General features: G+C 35.2%; 1 protein-coding gene across 10 annotated transcripts in view; it reads left to right on the plus strand.

Annotated features, from left to right (window-relative positions):
- KDM6A (lysine demethylase 6A) overlaps positions 1–16,381 on the plus strand; it is a 157,824-nt gene that overhangs the window by 38,163 nt on the left and 103,280 nt on the right. For all 10 annotated transcript variants that reach the window (XR_014183119.1, XR_014183120.1, XR_014183121.1 and 7 more), the window contains exon 4: positions 10,206–10,255. Coding sequence is in view for 7 of the 10 variants with exons in the window: in XM_082043114.1 (XP_081899240.1) it covers positions 10,206–10,255 (50 nt within the window). In the remaining 3 variants the exon portion in view is untranslated. The remainder of the gene's footprint in view (positions 1–10,205; positions 10,256–16,381) is intronic.

Genomic DNA, 16,381 nt, shown 5'->3' on the forward strand with positions numbered 1-16,381 from the left:
GGCATCTATCTCTTTCTGTTGAATATATGGGGAGCTTAGGCACTTCAAGTACCCACAACTTGTACCCACATCCCATCCAAATGCTTTAATATAACCACAGGTGTTTCCAGTTCCAGAGACATGGAAAGACCTGAAGGAATGGGGCAATATTCTGGCTACAGAATTCCCTAAAGAATGGTTTGATCCCTTTATTTTATTTTATTTTATTTTATTTTATTTTATTTTATTTTATTTTATTTTATTTTATTTTATTTTATTTTATTTTATTTTATTTTATTTTATTTTATTTTATTTTATTTTATTTTATTTTATTTTATTTTATTTTATTTTATTTTTTAATTTTTTATCATTTTAAAATTAAAACACCCCCTCTGGAAACAACTTACACCATTGTTTCTGATTAGCTTAATACAACTTGTGCAATATGGCTTATTGGATATATTTTACTTAGTAAAGACAGTGCAGGATTGTAGGCTGAGCTGTATTAACTCTGCTGTTGAGTTGGTAACAGTTAAGAGTAACAGGACTAGACATTGCTATGGATCAGAGGTGAGATTTACTGATAAGGAGTCTGCTAGGTACTATGCATATAGATCTAAGAACAATCATAAAAAATACAAATGATGGTTGAAAGTACCAGTTCTCCAGAATTGTAAACAAGCATAAGCAGAACTGTGTTAAGAAACAATTAGCATTAAAAACCTAAAATAAAATAATTAATATTTTCTTAGATGCCTGTTTAAACATTTCAATCATGAATGAAGTCTCAAGAAGGGGAAAAAAACCCCTTTGTTAGTAATGAAGCATTAAAAAAAAAAAGGAGGTCTATGTGTATTTTCAAATAAATAGGGTAGTACTGAAAATAATGCTGGAGGAATTGTAATTGATAGGAAAAGGGAGGTTACAGGGGCTTTTTATTGAGGGACACATGTTCACAACAGTTGTTAACTGCAGTACCAAAGACCATAGAAGTATTATGCACAATACATAAAAGCATAAATGTTCTGTAATTAATTTACCGCTGTTACTTTAAAGAAGTAGAATGCTGGTGCATTGCATTATAAACTTAAGGTAAAAATAAATTTTATTCCATTCTAGAAATTCTGTTACTTTTAATTATACATTCTAATTGCAATTACTTTTAAATGCTTGGGAACTGAAAAGTAAAGGGAGTTCAGAAATATTTTCATCTCACTAATGTGTATTTTATCCAGTTTTTAAGTCCTGAAGTTCCAGAAGGGTAAAATGCTGAAGCAGGATCATCCAGAATTATAAAGCTGTCTAGTCTGAAGTTAGTTTTGGACAAAGTTGTGAAGAAGATGATGTGTTTAATAAATCGGATGTAATTAATAAAATATCACAAGATAGCAGCATGACTAATACTGCACAACATTTTTTTCCCCTTGGAAGTCTGTTCTTTATTTAATTAAATATCTTTAATATACGTGTACACCTTTGTATATAGTGTAGAAAGGTGTGTCTTTAATAAAGGCAAATGTGGTAGTGTTCTTTGTTTAAAATGCTTGCAATGTAGTTCATGCGAAGCAGAACAAAATTGTTAGTTGATTGCAGAAGTACCATCAGTGATCAAGATAAAGCAGTGCTCAGCTGATAGAGATCTGTTAGGTTTCATGTGTATAATTTCTTCTGTTTTGATCTGTCTTGTTTTGTCACTAGTACGTAGTCAACACGGATCATTCAGTTGAGTGTAGTTGTGTATTTTCATGTAGCTAATACCTTCTTCTATATGTAGTAATAAAGACTGTAGGTAATTTCTTTATAAGAATTAGGAGTCATACTGCAGAAAAGATGGACCTTGAGAAGCATTCTTGACAGGTTGCTGCAAGTTGGAAGTAACCAGGCAAATACAGCCCTTGCTGCATGTACTACACAGGGAATATCAGTGGCAGGCTGCCTTTGAACGTGGAGGCAGTTGATGGCTGATGCCTTGCTGAAGTCTAAATACACCTAGTATAGATATATATATTTTTAAATGAAACCTTCTAGATGTTGTAGTGATTTCTCTTGAAGTGCACTATGTTTTCTGTCGTTTGTAGCCAGTGAAGTCCAAATTTAATATGTTTTTTTTTTTTTTTCATTAAGAAGTAGTACTTGCTTCCAGTAAAAGTTGCGAGTTTACATCAGAAATTACTGGATGAGTTTCTTTCTTCTCTTTGAGGTTAAATTAGACTATTACCATGTTTTTTCCTAGCCTTTAAAATATCCAAAGCTGGTCTGCAGCTTGTAATTTCCCCAAAATGCAGTATGTTTGAATTGCTGTTTTTAGCTAAAGATTTTTCTCTGCAGCCATGAAATTGAGTTGTCTTGTTAATTGCATTCTGCTACTGTTAAGAGAAAGTTCTAGGCAAGGTATCAACCTTTTTGCAGATGTTCAATACTATGAGTCGCTGACTTGTTTTCCAACAATTATAACCAAGGCAGCTGGATTCAGTTTAGCAAGTATGTGGAAGGTGGTTTCTCTGCCCAGCTTTCGTCACTTTGGTCATTACTGGTCAGAATTTGGCTTCAGGATTTCTCAAAATGAGAACATTTGCTCTCTCTGGTCAAAAATATTGTGTTTCCGCAGTGGCATTTTCTTAACTGTAATCTGATGTCTTCCTCCTTCTTTTTTTTTTTAAATGAGACAGCTATTCCCCAGCTAGTTTATTGTTTCAAAGGTTTCCAACCCCTTGTTCCCTGGGTGTGTCTTCAGCAGCACCCCCTGCTTGCTTGTTGCTGCTCTGCTTTGTGCTGGCACAGCTGAACATGCAGCTGTGTGGGGAACTGATCCAACTGAAAAATAACCTAGCAGAAAAAAAGTGATGCAATTGCCCTAGAATGTGAAACCTCAGCCTCAGGTTTTGCCAGAGAAGGTTGATGAGTTGTCATGTAGGCTTTTGGATGCTGTCAGCATTGTGAATCCAGCTACAACTGGAATATGTATCTGTGGACTTCGCTACTGTATTCCTTGGGAAGGCCAGGATTTTACCAAAGCTATTGTGCCACTACACTTGGAGGAAACTGATGCTATGTCAGTAGTTGGAGGTTTGTTTTTTCTTTTTTTTTTTCTTCCCTTCTTCTCTCCATGACTCTGGTTTCCGTAAGGAGTACAGTGTAGACAGTGATCTTTAAGGTTTGGGTTCTAATTGGATGCTGTTTAATGAGCTCATGGAATGTGACATCATCTGTGTTCTTTTTAGTGAACTTTATTTTGTGGAAAGGGGTCATATATATTGGCTGTGTTTCAGCCTGTGACTGGGGGACAGCTGACAGTTGCACAAGTGGAGACATACTTTTATCATTTGCCTCCTTGAATTGTTGTTCTCTAAGCAAAATTCCTGGAAGTAGAACTAGATAATGCAGTTAATTAATGATTTGGGAACAACATGCAATTATTCACATCACAGTTACTAAAACACAATAAATACTGCACTAAAATAATTCTTATTGTTGTACTCAAGTGGTGATTGCATTTTTATGTACTATGTCAGAACAGTTTTAATGCTTATTTTGTTTATAGATAGATAGTGACTGCATTGTCAAAAGTACTAATATAAAAATATTGTAAGTAATTCATAAGATAGTGTTAATTCACCCAAAGGCATTTTTTAGCAATTGTTAGGATAAAATTTAAAACTGAAAAAAAATCCAGAGTGTTTGTTGAGGCGCTCGTTTGTGAAGTCACAGCCTAAAACCAAAATCTAAACACTTTTTGATTACTCTTTTCTAAAGTTTTTTGGTTGTGAGAACAACTCTCAAATTCAACAATACACCTGTGTTGCTTTGTACTTACAATTACAGCTCTGTGGAGAATTCCTTTGCAGTGGTTAGCGTCTTAGTCTTTTAGGACTTTGAAGTTAAGTATTGTCATTAGGAAGCATTTTCTGAGGTACAGAGTAGTAGGAGTCATCTTATAAAATGTAAGAGATCTTCCCAGCATAGGTAGGGAAGATGGTCGCTGCTCGTTGCTGTGGGGTTGCTGCTGGGCTTTCATTTACTGATCAGTCCTGAGGAACTAGAAAGGATTTGAAGTAGTATAGCAATTTGAGTGAGTTGAGGAAGAGCTGGCTATATTTCAAATAAGTGTGATTTTTAGGTTTCAGGTTTTTTATGTTGTTTGTAATTGGTAATAACTGGCAGAAATTGGGTTGCTTCTATTGAGAGCTGTTGACTTAATCTTCAGGTGCTGTTGTTAAATTTTGGATGTTTCAGTTTCAAGTTGTTGAAGCTATTACATGAAATTCCTACAAAAAGAAGTAAGAATGTTATCTTAAGCTTAGAACATTACAGTGTTATTAATAAATAGTGTGGGCAGGGGGGTAGGGGTTAGCACTGGAAGATTGTCATTATAGAATATAGCTGGACCATGGTTTCTGACTGGTTGTCTGAAAATTTTCATTTTGGGCATAGTTCCAACTAAACACTTCATTGTTAAAAGTGATTTTGTGGAATATGCGCTTTGAAGGATTTTTAAGTTTCATGTAATTCCATTGTGTTCGTTCACTGACATTGTCAATATTTTAAGACCTTTCATAGAGTTCATTATCTAAAGGTTTTCCGTAACAGTAAACTCCTTGTCAAACTCCTGTATTTCTTACACATTTAATGCTTCTTAGTCTCCTGTGCAGCTCATAGTTGGATTTGATCATAGAATGGTAGGCTTCTCACCACTTTGCTGCTGCATTGTATTTCCAGATGAGGATGCGTAGTTGTTAATAAAATTACTTAAAATACTATTTGGTGATTTTTATTTGTTCAGTGTATGATTGCATTGCTGTTATGTGTCTGCCTTCATTCTGTGTTAAAAGGAAGACATGCCTGAGGTTTTTGTTTGTCTCTCTGGTACTTCTCAGCACAAATCTCTGGAGGAAATGTAGAATAACTCTTCCCTGAAGCCTTGGAACAAAAGACCTGAGCTGTGTTTTGGAGCTCTACCTTCTACAACAATTTTTTTTTTTTGGTCATTGACTCATCCTTGGAATTTCCTCACCTTTTGATGTCTTTAATTTTATGGTCCAGCAGTGTTCATCTTGCTAGGTTAAAAAGACAATTGTGGATAAAACCTGCGCTATGTAATAAGCTGTTTCCATAACCTGCATATGTCTCCTAGGGGTTTAATGAACATATTTTTCCTCGAAGTGTGGTCAGATTTAAAGCAATGCATGGGCCCTTTCTTTGCTTCCCTTGTGCAGTTCTTAAGCTAATTTTCTATCTTACTATTTGTTTTCACATCAGATAAGCTCTAAGTGCTTGTTTAAAAATTAGCATTTAAAAATAAATTTGTATTTATGAAAACAAGTATTGATTTGCACAGAAGAATTTGGAGCTTTGAGGTGTGTTGTTTTTAATTTGTCTTTTCAGCGGTGTGTAATCAAGTTAATGTTTGCTCTTAACTTTTAGAAGTTCAGCAAGCCAAAAATCTGTGTTAGACACATTTAGCCTTGAAAAGTGCCACTAGATGGTGTTAGTATCTAGTTCACTTTTTCCTTACTCAAGCACTAAAATACTCAAAGTGCTCCATATTTGCATCACTTTCAAAGGCCCCTTAAATTTTCAGGTATCATAAGGTAGATTTGTTATAGCAGATCATAAAAGCCATCCTTCTGTGACTCTCTGATTTGTGATTAGATGTGCTAAAAGTGACAGGTGGATATCATTCAGTCTAGACATTTTGCTCCCCATTTTCACTTATATGTTGTCTACATTATGTATTTAGTCTCTGGATATGAAGAGAGATTGTTTACACTATTACTGAAACAATTATGTCATATAAAGTTTTATAATTTTCTTATAAAATGTTGTAGATTAAAAGCTGTAGCATGTTGAAACCATACACATGGTAACTATGTAAAACCTAGTTTGTTTTTGCTACGTGAAATCAGGAAATCTTGAACAGGGACAAATAAGAAAACCAGTGTCATCCGTTGTCCTGATTCTGAGATGTCCCTTCACTTGAGCTGTAGTAAGAAAGGAAGGCAAACTCTTAGGAAGCAAATACTTATGGCTGTCATTGTTAAAGTAACTGTATATATTACAAAGTGTGTAGTTCTGGATGGCTGTAAAAACCTGTAAGAAGAGCAAACCAGTAGACTGTGATTATATTAACTCATTGAGGGTCAGCTTTGCAGCATAAGACAGATTACAAAGCGAGTCGGGGCTGAAGAGGCTTCTTACTGTCCAGTAGTTTTAATTCTTTGGATGGAAAAATGGTGTTTTTCTTTTCAGAACTATTTTAGGTAAACATTCTTTTAGTCTTATCAAGCAGTGTAGCTGATTGTGGTTGATCTGAAGAGCTACATATACCTTTGGCTCATGCACACGCACATGCACACATCCCCCGCACCCCGCCTTCCCATCCAGGGTAGGGTAGTAAATGATGTATCTGCCAGTCCATAGGTTGCACAGTTTTCAAGAGTCTGATCATAAGGATTTTCTGTTAGGCAAATAATGTAAATTGCCAGGTTTTGGAGAGAGATGTTAACAGGAAGAGCATAAGCAGGTAAAATAAGTAATGAAGTGCTGGGCAGAAGGATTGAAATAGGTAACTGAGTACCTTAGTTAGGAATTCTTGAGTCACTAAGTGTAATACTGTTTTTGATGTCTGGGGTCTCTCAGCTTTGTGCTTTTCAGAAAGTTTTCTGTGGTTGACTGTGTTGTTCTATTAATACAGTTGAGAGTTAAGCGAGAAATGATGTTCTACTGTTGACACTCAGTCTTGTTGTTCTTGAGTCTGGACGCTTAGGAGTATTTTGCATGCTGAAAAAATAAGTTTCTATGCATTTGACCGCCAACAATTCCGTAGGTTTAGGAATTTCAGTGGCAAACTTTTAGATTGGAAGAATCAGTAAGAAGAGTAAGAAGTTCCTAATCAGAAGATAGCCTGCAGAGTTGTACTGTGCCTAAGAGTGATTTCAAACCACTAATTCAGTTTAAAAAAGGACATTTTAACTGTAACAGGAAATTTACTTGCATCCATTAAAATGAGAGCTGATCCTGCGTTGAAGGAGGGGCAGTAGTTAATAGAATTTTTCTCTGACAAAAATTGCCTCACCTTGGAATGACCAGTCTTGGATGAAAAGTAAAATGAAATTGCAGCCTTTAGTTTTGGTTGTGTGTTATTATTGTTAATAATTCATTTTTAATACTACTAATGTGATCCATGACACAAGTGACTTTCTTTTCTAATAAACCAGAGAATATAATCCTATAATTAAAGTCATATCACTGATGAAGCATGGCCTATGTTTCAGATACGGACTTGTGTAAAACTTTTGTTGCTCAGCAGATTCACTGGCTCTTTCTTTTTGCTGCTTAATCTAGAATAAAGTTTGTAATTTGAGCGGTTTGCACTCATTTCTTATAGTTATAAACTTAACTTCAGGGAGAGGTTGCTTGTAGTTCCATAATACACTTCTCGAATGAGAGACTCCCTTCCTATACCATAGAACTCAGGATAAACGTCTGCTCACTGATAGAGTGGAAAGTATGATAGAGTTCAAATTTATGGTTCATGTTCTACTGCTTTAAAACTAGTACGCTTTTTTGTTTTTCAGAAATCTCACCTTCCTAATTTTGTTTCTAGTCTCTTACATTCAAGATTCATTTTAGAGACATGCTTGTTTAGGAATGTTTCATGTGGGCTCTTGAAAAAAAATGCTCTCTTAAATCCTGTTTTTCTGCCTGTTCCTTCAGTCCTTTTCAGCAGAGCTTGAGTGTTTCGGAGCAGATGTTTAATCTAGATGTAGAGGTGGCTGAAATAACCTATCATAGATAACTGACGGTGAGATGAGCGCTCGTTAATACTGAAATTGTGCATCAGTAACAGTTTCTGGTTGTCTAACTTTCATCACAAGGAAAGGGATGTTTAGCTGCTGTACAAGGGTTACCTCCAGGATTCATTGTTATGCGTTTTCAGTACAAAACTGAGAGTTTTAGCATTTCATCCTCAAGAAGTTAGGTAGAATACTGTTAGCCTACAAGGCAAGGCTAGATCCCTAAAAGAGATAGATGAATGCAGAAGTGGAATTGGGCATTTCAGACACCGGAGAAGAGGATTGTAGTGTCTTTATTCCTCCAGAAGAGTGATGTGACCTTTTGTAGAATGAATGCCTTATCTTCTTACCGTGCAAACATGAAATATGCTTCAGCAGTCCATGCTTTACTTGTACTTGTACTTTGTAATTGTAACATGAGCCTGGCACCATTAAAGCAGTCATTTCAACTGTTACTTTGGGAAGTTGCTAAACTTTATGAAGCATGGAAGAGTTAAAAAATAAAATAATTTGCAAATAGCAGCACTCTAAGGAAAACTGGTAGAATATAATGGAGCAAAGATTAATAATAATAATAATAATAATAATAATAATAATAATAATAATAATAATAATGGAGGTGCTGGAATTTGTCTGGGCAAGTTTCTCCGCGAGTAGTGCCATTAGTGGAACTTAGTTTCCTGTGCCTTCCAATCTTCCTCCTTCCCTGACGTGGGGCTTTATGGGGTGTGAATGAGTGAACAACTTTAGATCTGGTCATCTCTGCCTTTTTTTTCAGTGCTTCTCCCTCTGTTCCCTTGTCTCTGGCTGGGGAACAGGGCTGCACATGGTCTGACTAACTAAGAGGTTAGGAGCAAGAAGAAAAGCTTGAGCTCTATACCTTTTAGCTATACTTGCATGAGGAATGTTTTGGTCACTGAATAGCAATAAGGTGCTTTTTTTTCTCTCTTTTTTTTTTTCCTTTTTTTTTTAGGTCTTCTGTTACTTCTCTATTTTTGTATTTTTTTAAAACTGTTTATGTTTTCATCAGCTTCTTAGCAGTACCTCAAGTGATTCAGGGAAACATGTTTCAACTCTCTTGTTCAATGGATATGCTGATGTGGGTACTCCTACATTTCTCAACAGCTACACTGAAAAAGTTCTCAGTTTTATTTTCCTGGTATAAATCCTTAGCGCTGTATTTTTATTTTACCCATATCCCATGTATAATTGACTACAATAGTTATTAAAAAAAAACTAGAAAAAGTTCTCAGTTTCTTAAATCTTGCATAATATGGTGCTCTTGACCTAAGTATTTGAAATGTGCTTTTATTTTTAACATTTGGATAGGTACTGCTGGAGTTAAAAAAAAAAAAAATATCATTTTGGTGTGGTGCATTACAAAACTGTTTCATTGTGTGTTGTTTCCCTCTTTGGGAGGGCAAAGTCATTCCCATGTTGAAAAGCTAATTATGCATTACTGTTGAAAAGCCGTTATTGATACCTGGGAAGAGGTGTATCTAGGAGGAGTATTTGGGGCAGGAGGTTATTTCGTATTGTGAATATTCTTTATAGCTTAACTACAGAATGTCACTGAAATATGCTTAGTCTTAACATTCTTAAACTTACGTTGTTAGACTTCAGTCATATCCTTCAGCTTGTACCAATTTTCTTTGCGGGGAGAGTAGGGAGTTGTATTCTTAAGTTGTGAAAGACTTAGCCTGATTGACTAGATTAAGTGTTTTATTCAGCTAAATTGCATGTAAACGTTTACACATTGCATTTTGATAGTGTAAGGATGATGAGTGTTCTCCTATTTTTTTTTCTACTGTGGCATGTAAATGAATTTTTAGTGGGGAAGAAGGATGCAGGAATGGCGATTTTAGAAATTTGTTGCTAAGGTTCTGCTTAATATTCTGCTGAACAGAGCTGTTCTTAGCACTGTTTTCCAGGTTAGTCTTGGTCTCAGATGTTGAATAAAATGTAAGCTTTTTTTCGCTTGCTTTTGTTCCTCTAGTTACTGAAAGAAAGGGCATGTGAAATTGATTTCTCTTTGTATGTCCCTCTGCACCAGTTCTTTAGAAATTACAGGACATCAGGGAGCATGGTAAATGAGCTACATGATTAAATTTTTAAATCTTGCAACAGCTTTGTCCAGGATGAAAATCCCAACATTTCAAATGATTTCTGTTGTTATAGGATTTCTTTAAAATATTGCTTGATTTACATTTGTAAGATTAATAATAAATATACTTGTGGGTTGACGTTTCATAAACCAAAATTATAATCTTAAGGAATGCATTACCCACAACAGTGTACTTATTGTGGCAATGTTACTTTTATTAAACCATTTATCATTTTAATGTTGTGTATGCTGACTCTTAAGGTTTTCTATCTTTTTCTTCAACGAATATGCAGCAAAACAAATTCAACATTGATTTTTCTTTCCTACAGCATTATCTGCATACCAGAGGTACTACAGTTTACAATCTGACTACTGGAAGGTCTGTATATGCTTCTTTTTAAAAAATGTATTGTTGTAAATGATTGAATTTCTAAAACAGATTAATTTCAATATAAGCTTGAGTATCTACCTACAATTACTTTTTGGCATGTTAATTGAGTCTAATGGAAATGTTCACCTGTATGTACAATGTATTATAAGTCTAAGTGGAAATAAATCATACCATTTGTTGAAATGGCAGATCAATTAACTTGACACATTTTCAATTTTATATTTAATTATTATTATCCATTACTTCAGTTTTTATTATGTAAGTGTAGATGTTTGCATGTGTATGAGTATTGAGAGAGTTGTAACCACTTGAAAGTTGGACTTCTACTAGAAAAAAATCTTCTCAGGTTGCTTTCTATTTCCACAGATGCCAGATTGTTTAAAGTCCCTTTCAGTATTTAGATAACATTCTTATGTAAGACAGGGAAAAATCCTGTTATCCTTTTCTGTAAGTCCGTGTACAGGTATAGGATTTAAATATAATTAAGAATTTCTTACAGCAATATTGTGAAAATATTTAGCATAGTTATATTGTTACATGAAATAATTTGAAGCTCCTGATTGAGACAGAGGTGCAGGAAAGCATGTGACACAGTACAAACTTGTGTGGTCTCAAGCAGCTGTTTTCCTTAAAAGCATGCACAGGTGCTTATTTCAAATAGAAAGAGCTCACTCTGGAAAGACATCAATACCATGTATATGCCGGCATTAGAGAAACAACATTGTCTGTGTTCTTTGCATTGTATAGAGACTGTATGTTCTGAAAGATGCTGTGACAAACTTTTCCCATTTGGGAGAACAGAAAGGGAGAAAGGCAGGATAAAGAAACGCTACAAGAGTCAACTGCAGTAAGTGTCTTGTGGCAGGAGAGGTCCCATCGGAGGGTCCTCAGAAAACTGTTCATATTTTCTTACAAAGCCCCTGCTCCAGTAGAAGTTGCACAAGTGCCATTTTTGCACCAAGCCATTTTGGAATTTAAGTAGTTTCTTCAGAAATATCCTCTGCAGTTTAAAAATTACAACAATAAAAGCATTCATCTGTTCTTCTTTCTGACTTCTCACATGCTCTCGGAGAGCTAAAAATTGCTGTAAATGAGTGTTGAAATGGATCTATTAATTAAATATTGTAATAGTTTCTGTTGTTTGTACTCTTCACATGTGAAGCATTTCAGAATAGTTTGTGACTTGAATTGTTTTTCTGGCTTTTGTTCTAATGGCTCATTATTAGAAGAAGTGAGAGATGATTAGTAAATTATTTTTCCTGCATTTTCAGAGAGTTCAGGATGAAATGTAAATGATTACAAGTATTTCCATAGGTGTAGAGTTTTCCAGCGTGGCTCAGAATATTATCTGCAATTAAAATAAATGCAAACTGCCGTTATTTGGCAGTTCCATTTCAAGAGCATGGATGGCAGTAAAATGTGTGATCTGTGCTTGACTTATTGAAAACAATTTCTGTTCATATGCAATGTGCTAATGTTCTAACACACGTGTTTCTTGTGTCTATCTGAAGTTTTACCATGCAGAGACAATTTCAAATAATTCCAGTTGCAAATGTGAGAGCATTGTTTGAAGCTGACAAAAGAGCATTTTGGCTTCTACAAAGAAAACAAAACAAAACAAAACGTAAAACCCCAATAATTTTTCTTCAGGTTGGCCTCACCTGGGAAAGATACTCTGTTACTTGATCTCATTACAAGCTTCCTTAGAAATGTGTAGTCCAAAGTTTTGTTTTTTTTTTTTTTTCCCCCATAATCATTTTGTAGATTTTCTTAATTTTTGTATGCATCAAAAGAGCCTGAAGGAGTCCAAAAACATTTTTTGCTTAGAAACTTTTTTTTGCTGAAACTGATAAAAATCACAGGTGAATCATATTTCATCTTATTAATGCTGACGAAGCCAGTCTGGACTGGGCGGTGTGAAGGTGCTTGGATTGGATCTCAAGAAAGGCCTCCACCTCCCCCCAGCTGAGAAGTTTTCTTGTTCCTTGTTATTCATAATGCCTTGTATCTGTAAGAAATCATTTGGTCAAGAATAGTAAGTTTGTAGTGTATTTTTTGGTCATCCTTAGATGCTGTTTTGCTATACTTTGTAATTACAGTTTTTCAGAGAGAGTTAGAGGACTTTAAAAAAAAAGTCACATTTCCTTGTTCGACTGTTAGGGGGTTGTGGTGTTTTGTTTTTTGTTTGTTTGTTTGTTTGTTTTAAAGTCCTTACATGGTTAGATGTCTTCAGTTGTTGGAACGTGTGATGGCACAGAAAGGAAGAGAAAGAAAGGTGTGAAGAAAGGCTGGCATTTATGAGCTTTGAGGAGAACTGTGTGAGAGTACTGAGAAATTGATGGAGAGTGCTGAATCACATGAAGGTTATTATATAAGACAGGTTTGAAACCACACTGGAATAGGCTTGTAAACTTAGGCAGCATATCTGAAATTACTTTCTGTGGTGCAGTGCAAGTTTATGTGGTTGAAATAAGTGTCCTTTATCATCTTTGTTTTATCAATTGAAAACTTCTAGAAGGACTGAAAGATTTTAGGTTATTTTGAGTATAGTTTGACCTCCTTATGTAGCAATTTTAGTCTCTGCTACTTTGCTGCATGGGGTTGGTAATTGAGCTTTATTGTTGAGGATTGTTCATTATATGATATTCATTCTACATTTAGTTGTTTGTTTGTTTGTTTGTTTTCCTTTCACTAAGAAGAGCATTTTACTTTTTTCTTTTTTTTTATAGTCTGAATTTTTTACCATGATATCTTCTGTCAGAATTTGGTACATGGGGTTTTTTGTTGGTAATACATTAAGCATTTTGTTGATCCTATGGAACACAAAGAAAAAAAAGCCCACATATATATTCTGAATATATGTTATAGTGATAGAAGTGAAGGTGAAAGGTTAGCAAGATGCTGTAATTTGCCGTTTACCAGATAACTATTCCCTCCATTCTGATGAGATATTACTTCCTTTCAAAGAAGTAATACCTGTATGGATCATTCTGAAAGAGCTGGGTTGCATTATGCCACATATTTCTGAATAGACCACTTTTTGCAGTAATGTCTTTGGGCACCCACAGATCAACGTTAAATGTCATGCCAAAATTATTGAGTTTCTGCAATTTTTGTTCCATGCAGGCACTGTGGTACCTTAACTCTGTATTTAAAAAAAAATATTTGACTTGAAATCTTACAAAGTAATATCTCAACTTAGATAAAGGCTGAGATAACTTAAAAGAGTTCTTGCATTCAAGTACTTTTCTCAATGTTTCTTGTGTGCCTGTGCTAAAATAAATCTCCCTTCTGTGCAATATACTTCATTCTGATTTATTTTAAAGACACTCGTGTGTCAACATGTTGGAGGCGGTGAGGAGGACTCTGGGGTATGAACGGAGAAGAAGGGCAGTTCAGGAGAGGGAGACAACAACATGAAGTGCAGCTTATAGATTTTGGTGCTACTGAGAAAATCAAGATGTCAAGTGTAAGTGTCTGCCATGGTTATCGGTTCTGATGTATTCTGAGGAGGCAGAATTAGAAGCTCAGCAAGGAGTAAAATATTCCTGATTTTATCCAAACATGATGGCAGATATCTGGCACCTGGAAAAAGTTATTTTAATCATCTCATGTGGTTGTATTATAACACAGTTGATCATACTGAACTCTTTTATGTAATGTTTGCATTTGGGTGGGGCTTTCCTAACAGAAGTTTCACTACAAGAGTGAATTGAGTGTAAGTGTCCAACACCTTAATCTGTTGCATTGACATAGTTGCCCAGGGCAGGGCAGACCTAGAAACCTTCCTCCACAGATGTGGGGCTAAAGAGGTTTCAGTGATCACTAGAGTGATACCTGGGAGGATTTTACAGAAGAGACTTGTTGTCCGGTCCTTCGATTAGATCTCCTCTGCTTTGGCATGACATTGCTACTGCAGCCCTTATGTAGTTTGATAATCTTGATTAAAGCGTATTTGTGGACTTCTGCAGGACGGTGAGTGTTCACATATTGTCAGTTAGAAATTGCATGCCTGTAGTTGTTGCAACACAGAAGTGAATCAATAAAACTTTTTGGTGTGAGTGTATTAGGTAGCAGCAAGCTCCATATGCTGGTTCTCCACAGTGTTTCTGTGAGCCGTCTATTATTGACATCTCTGTGGTTGAGGAATGAATACATAGTTTTCTAGACAGGATTTTAGTCAAACCCAGAGGATTGTGGGCAAGTTAGGAGGAGCAACGAGGAAAGCGCTGCCACTGTACCTTATTCTGACTGTGTTAATTCATCAAAAAGAAGTATCCTGTCTGTCTTCAGGAATTTTATTAAAAGCTGTACTTCTTCAGAGTAATGGAGGGTACACAGATACTTAAACATTTCTGTCTGTATGTCAGTAAGTAGGAGGATTGCCAGGGCACGGTATTTAGAAATGAATCTAAGTCAACCTTAAAATTATGGAAGTTGCTGTGAAAATGAGTTAGTTCTGTATCAAGGAAGACTATTTAACATGAACTAGGATGCTGCAACTTAATCAAAGTTAATCTAAGAGGATGCCTTACAAAGGAAAGAAACCTCAATTTATACAGTTATACTCATCTGTAGTATCTTTTTATAGAGGAGTGCTTCGAGAGGATCAGTCAGAATGTTCCTTGACGTGTTTGAAGAACACTTAATTAGTGAGTTATATCCTCCAACTTGAATTCAGAGATAGACTTCTTGTTGGCTGGGAAGTTGCTTAGAAGAAAAGTAAATCTGTCAGGCAGTCTTTATCACTGTTATGAAAGTGTTCCTAATCACCTTTCTTTGTAATAAACATTTCATTTATGTGGTCAGGGCAAAAACATCAAAGAAGTTTAGTAAACTCCAAGGAAGATTTTCAAAGACGTACTTCTGTCTTCCAGTGGATGTTAAGAATATCTGGGTGCAAATACAGTACAAATGGAATTTAGAGTTGTAAGGGTATACTATAGAAGACTGAAATGTTCTGGTTTGAAAATACTGCTTTATAAAACTGAGGTGAGTCCAAAATCATGCAGAGATATTAAAAAAAAAAAAAAATCCCCCAAACCTAAAATTCTGTTTAGAAAGCTCAGGAGAATGCAACTGTGTATGTGTGCTAGTCACGGAAGAGGGATGTAATCTTAGTCTACGCTGAGTTGTTGATTCGTTACAGAAAGCAGTTTTATAATTTTCCTCGTTATGTAGACCTGAAGTGTAATTTAGTATCAGGTAGTTTTTTTACAATGCTGTTCTATAATTAAGCTTATGTAGAAATATACTCGGAGTATTCTCAACTTTATGGCTAAAACATTTTTAATTAGTAGTAAGGCTTTTTTTCCCAAATAACTGAAGTAACAGAATACCTTGAGTGTTTGTTTTTAAATGTGACCTGTTGCTTGTTTTAATATCTTTACGCAGCTTCTTTCAGTCTGTCTACCTATTCCACTTTCAATAGGCCAAATGTCGGTTTTTGGTGTGTTTTCTTAATGCTATAAAATAGGAAAACAATTAAAAACATTAATGCTTTCATTTTGTATGTTTTGCTCTCTTTTTCTCCAAACTATAAGTCTATTTCCCCCTTTTTAAATAGTTGCACAAAAAGCAATTACTAGACATAGTGATAACAGCAAATAAGAGAGCATTTTGCACCTTAGAGGATCTGTTATAAGACAGCAATTTTCTACTTCATTGACTCACAACTGTTTTATTTTCTGCAGTAACTTCAAAATACCAAGTAGTGTTTTTAGGCAGAATTCATCAAAACTTCCATTATTTTTTTAATTAGATATAAATGTTTCGTTTAATTGAAACAGTACGGTGGTATAGGAACAGTAGAAATTGCTGGAGCAGGCACCTTCCTGAAATACAAGTTAGGAGAAGGCAGTAGGATGAGTTATGAATGCATATTTTTTTTCTGGAACTTTTTTCTTCAAGAGAATAGATATGCCATATAAAGAGACAGTTTTGCCCATAAGAGAACAAAATTTTAAAATGACACAAAAACCCTTTATTATAAATTGTTGCCATGTAGCAACACAGGACATGTACAGGAAGAGCAGAAAGACACAAACAGTCCCTTTGATCAGAAGAGACTTAATCAGAGAAGCATACAGAAGAAGTCTCAATCAGGAAAGCAAG

Source organism: Streptopelia decaocto (genome assembly GCF_964273445.1).
Source record: "Streptopelia decaocto genome assembly, chromosome: 1".
NCBI classification, from domain to species: Eukaryota; Metazoa; Chordata; class Aves; order Columbiformes; family Columbidae; genus Streptopelia; species Streptopelia decaocto.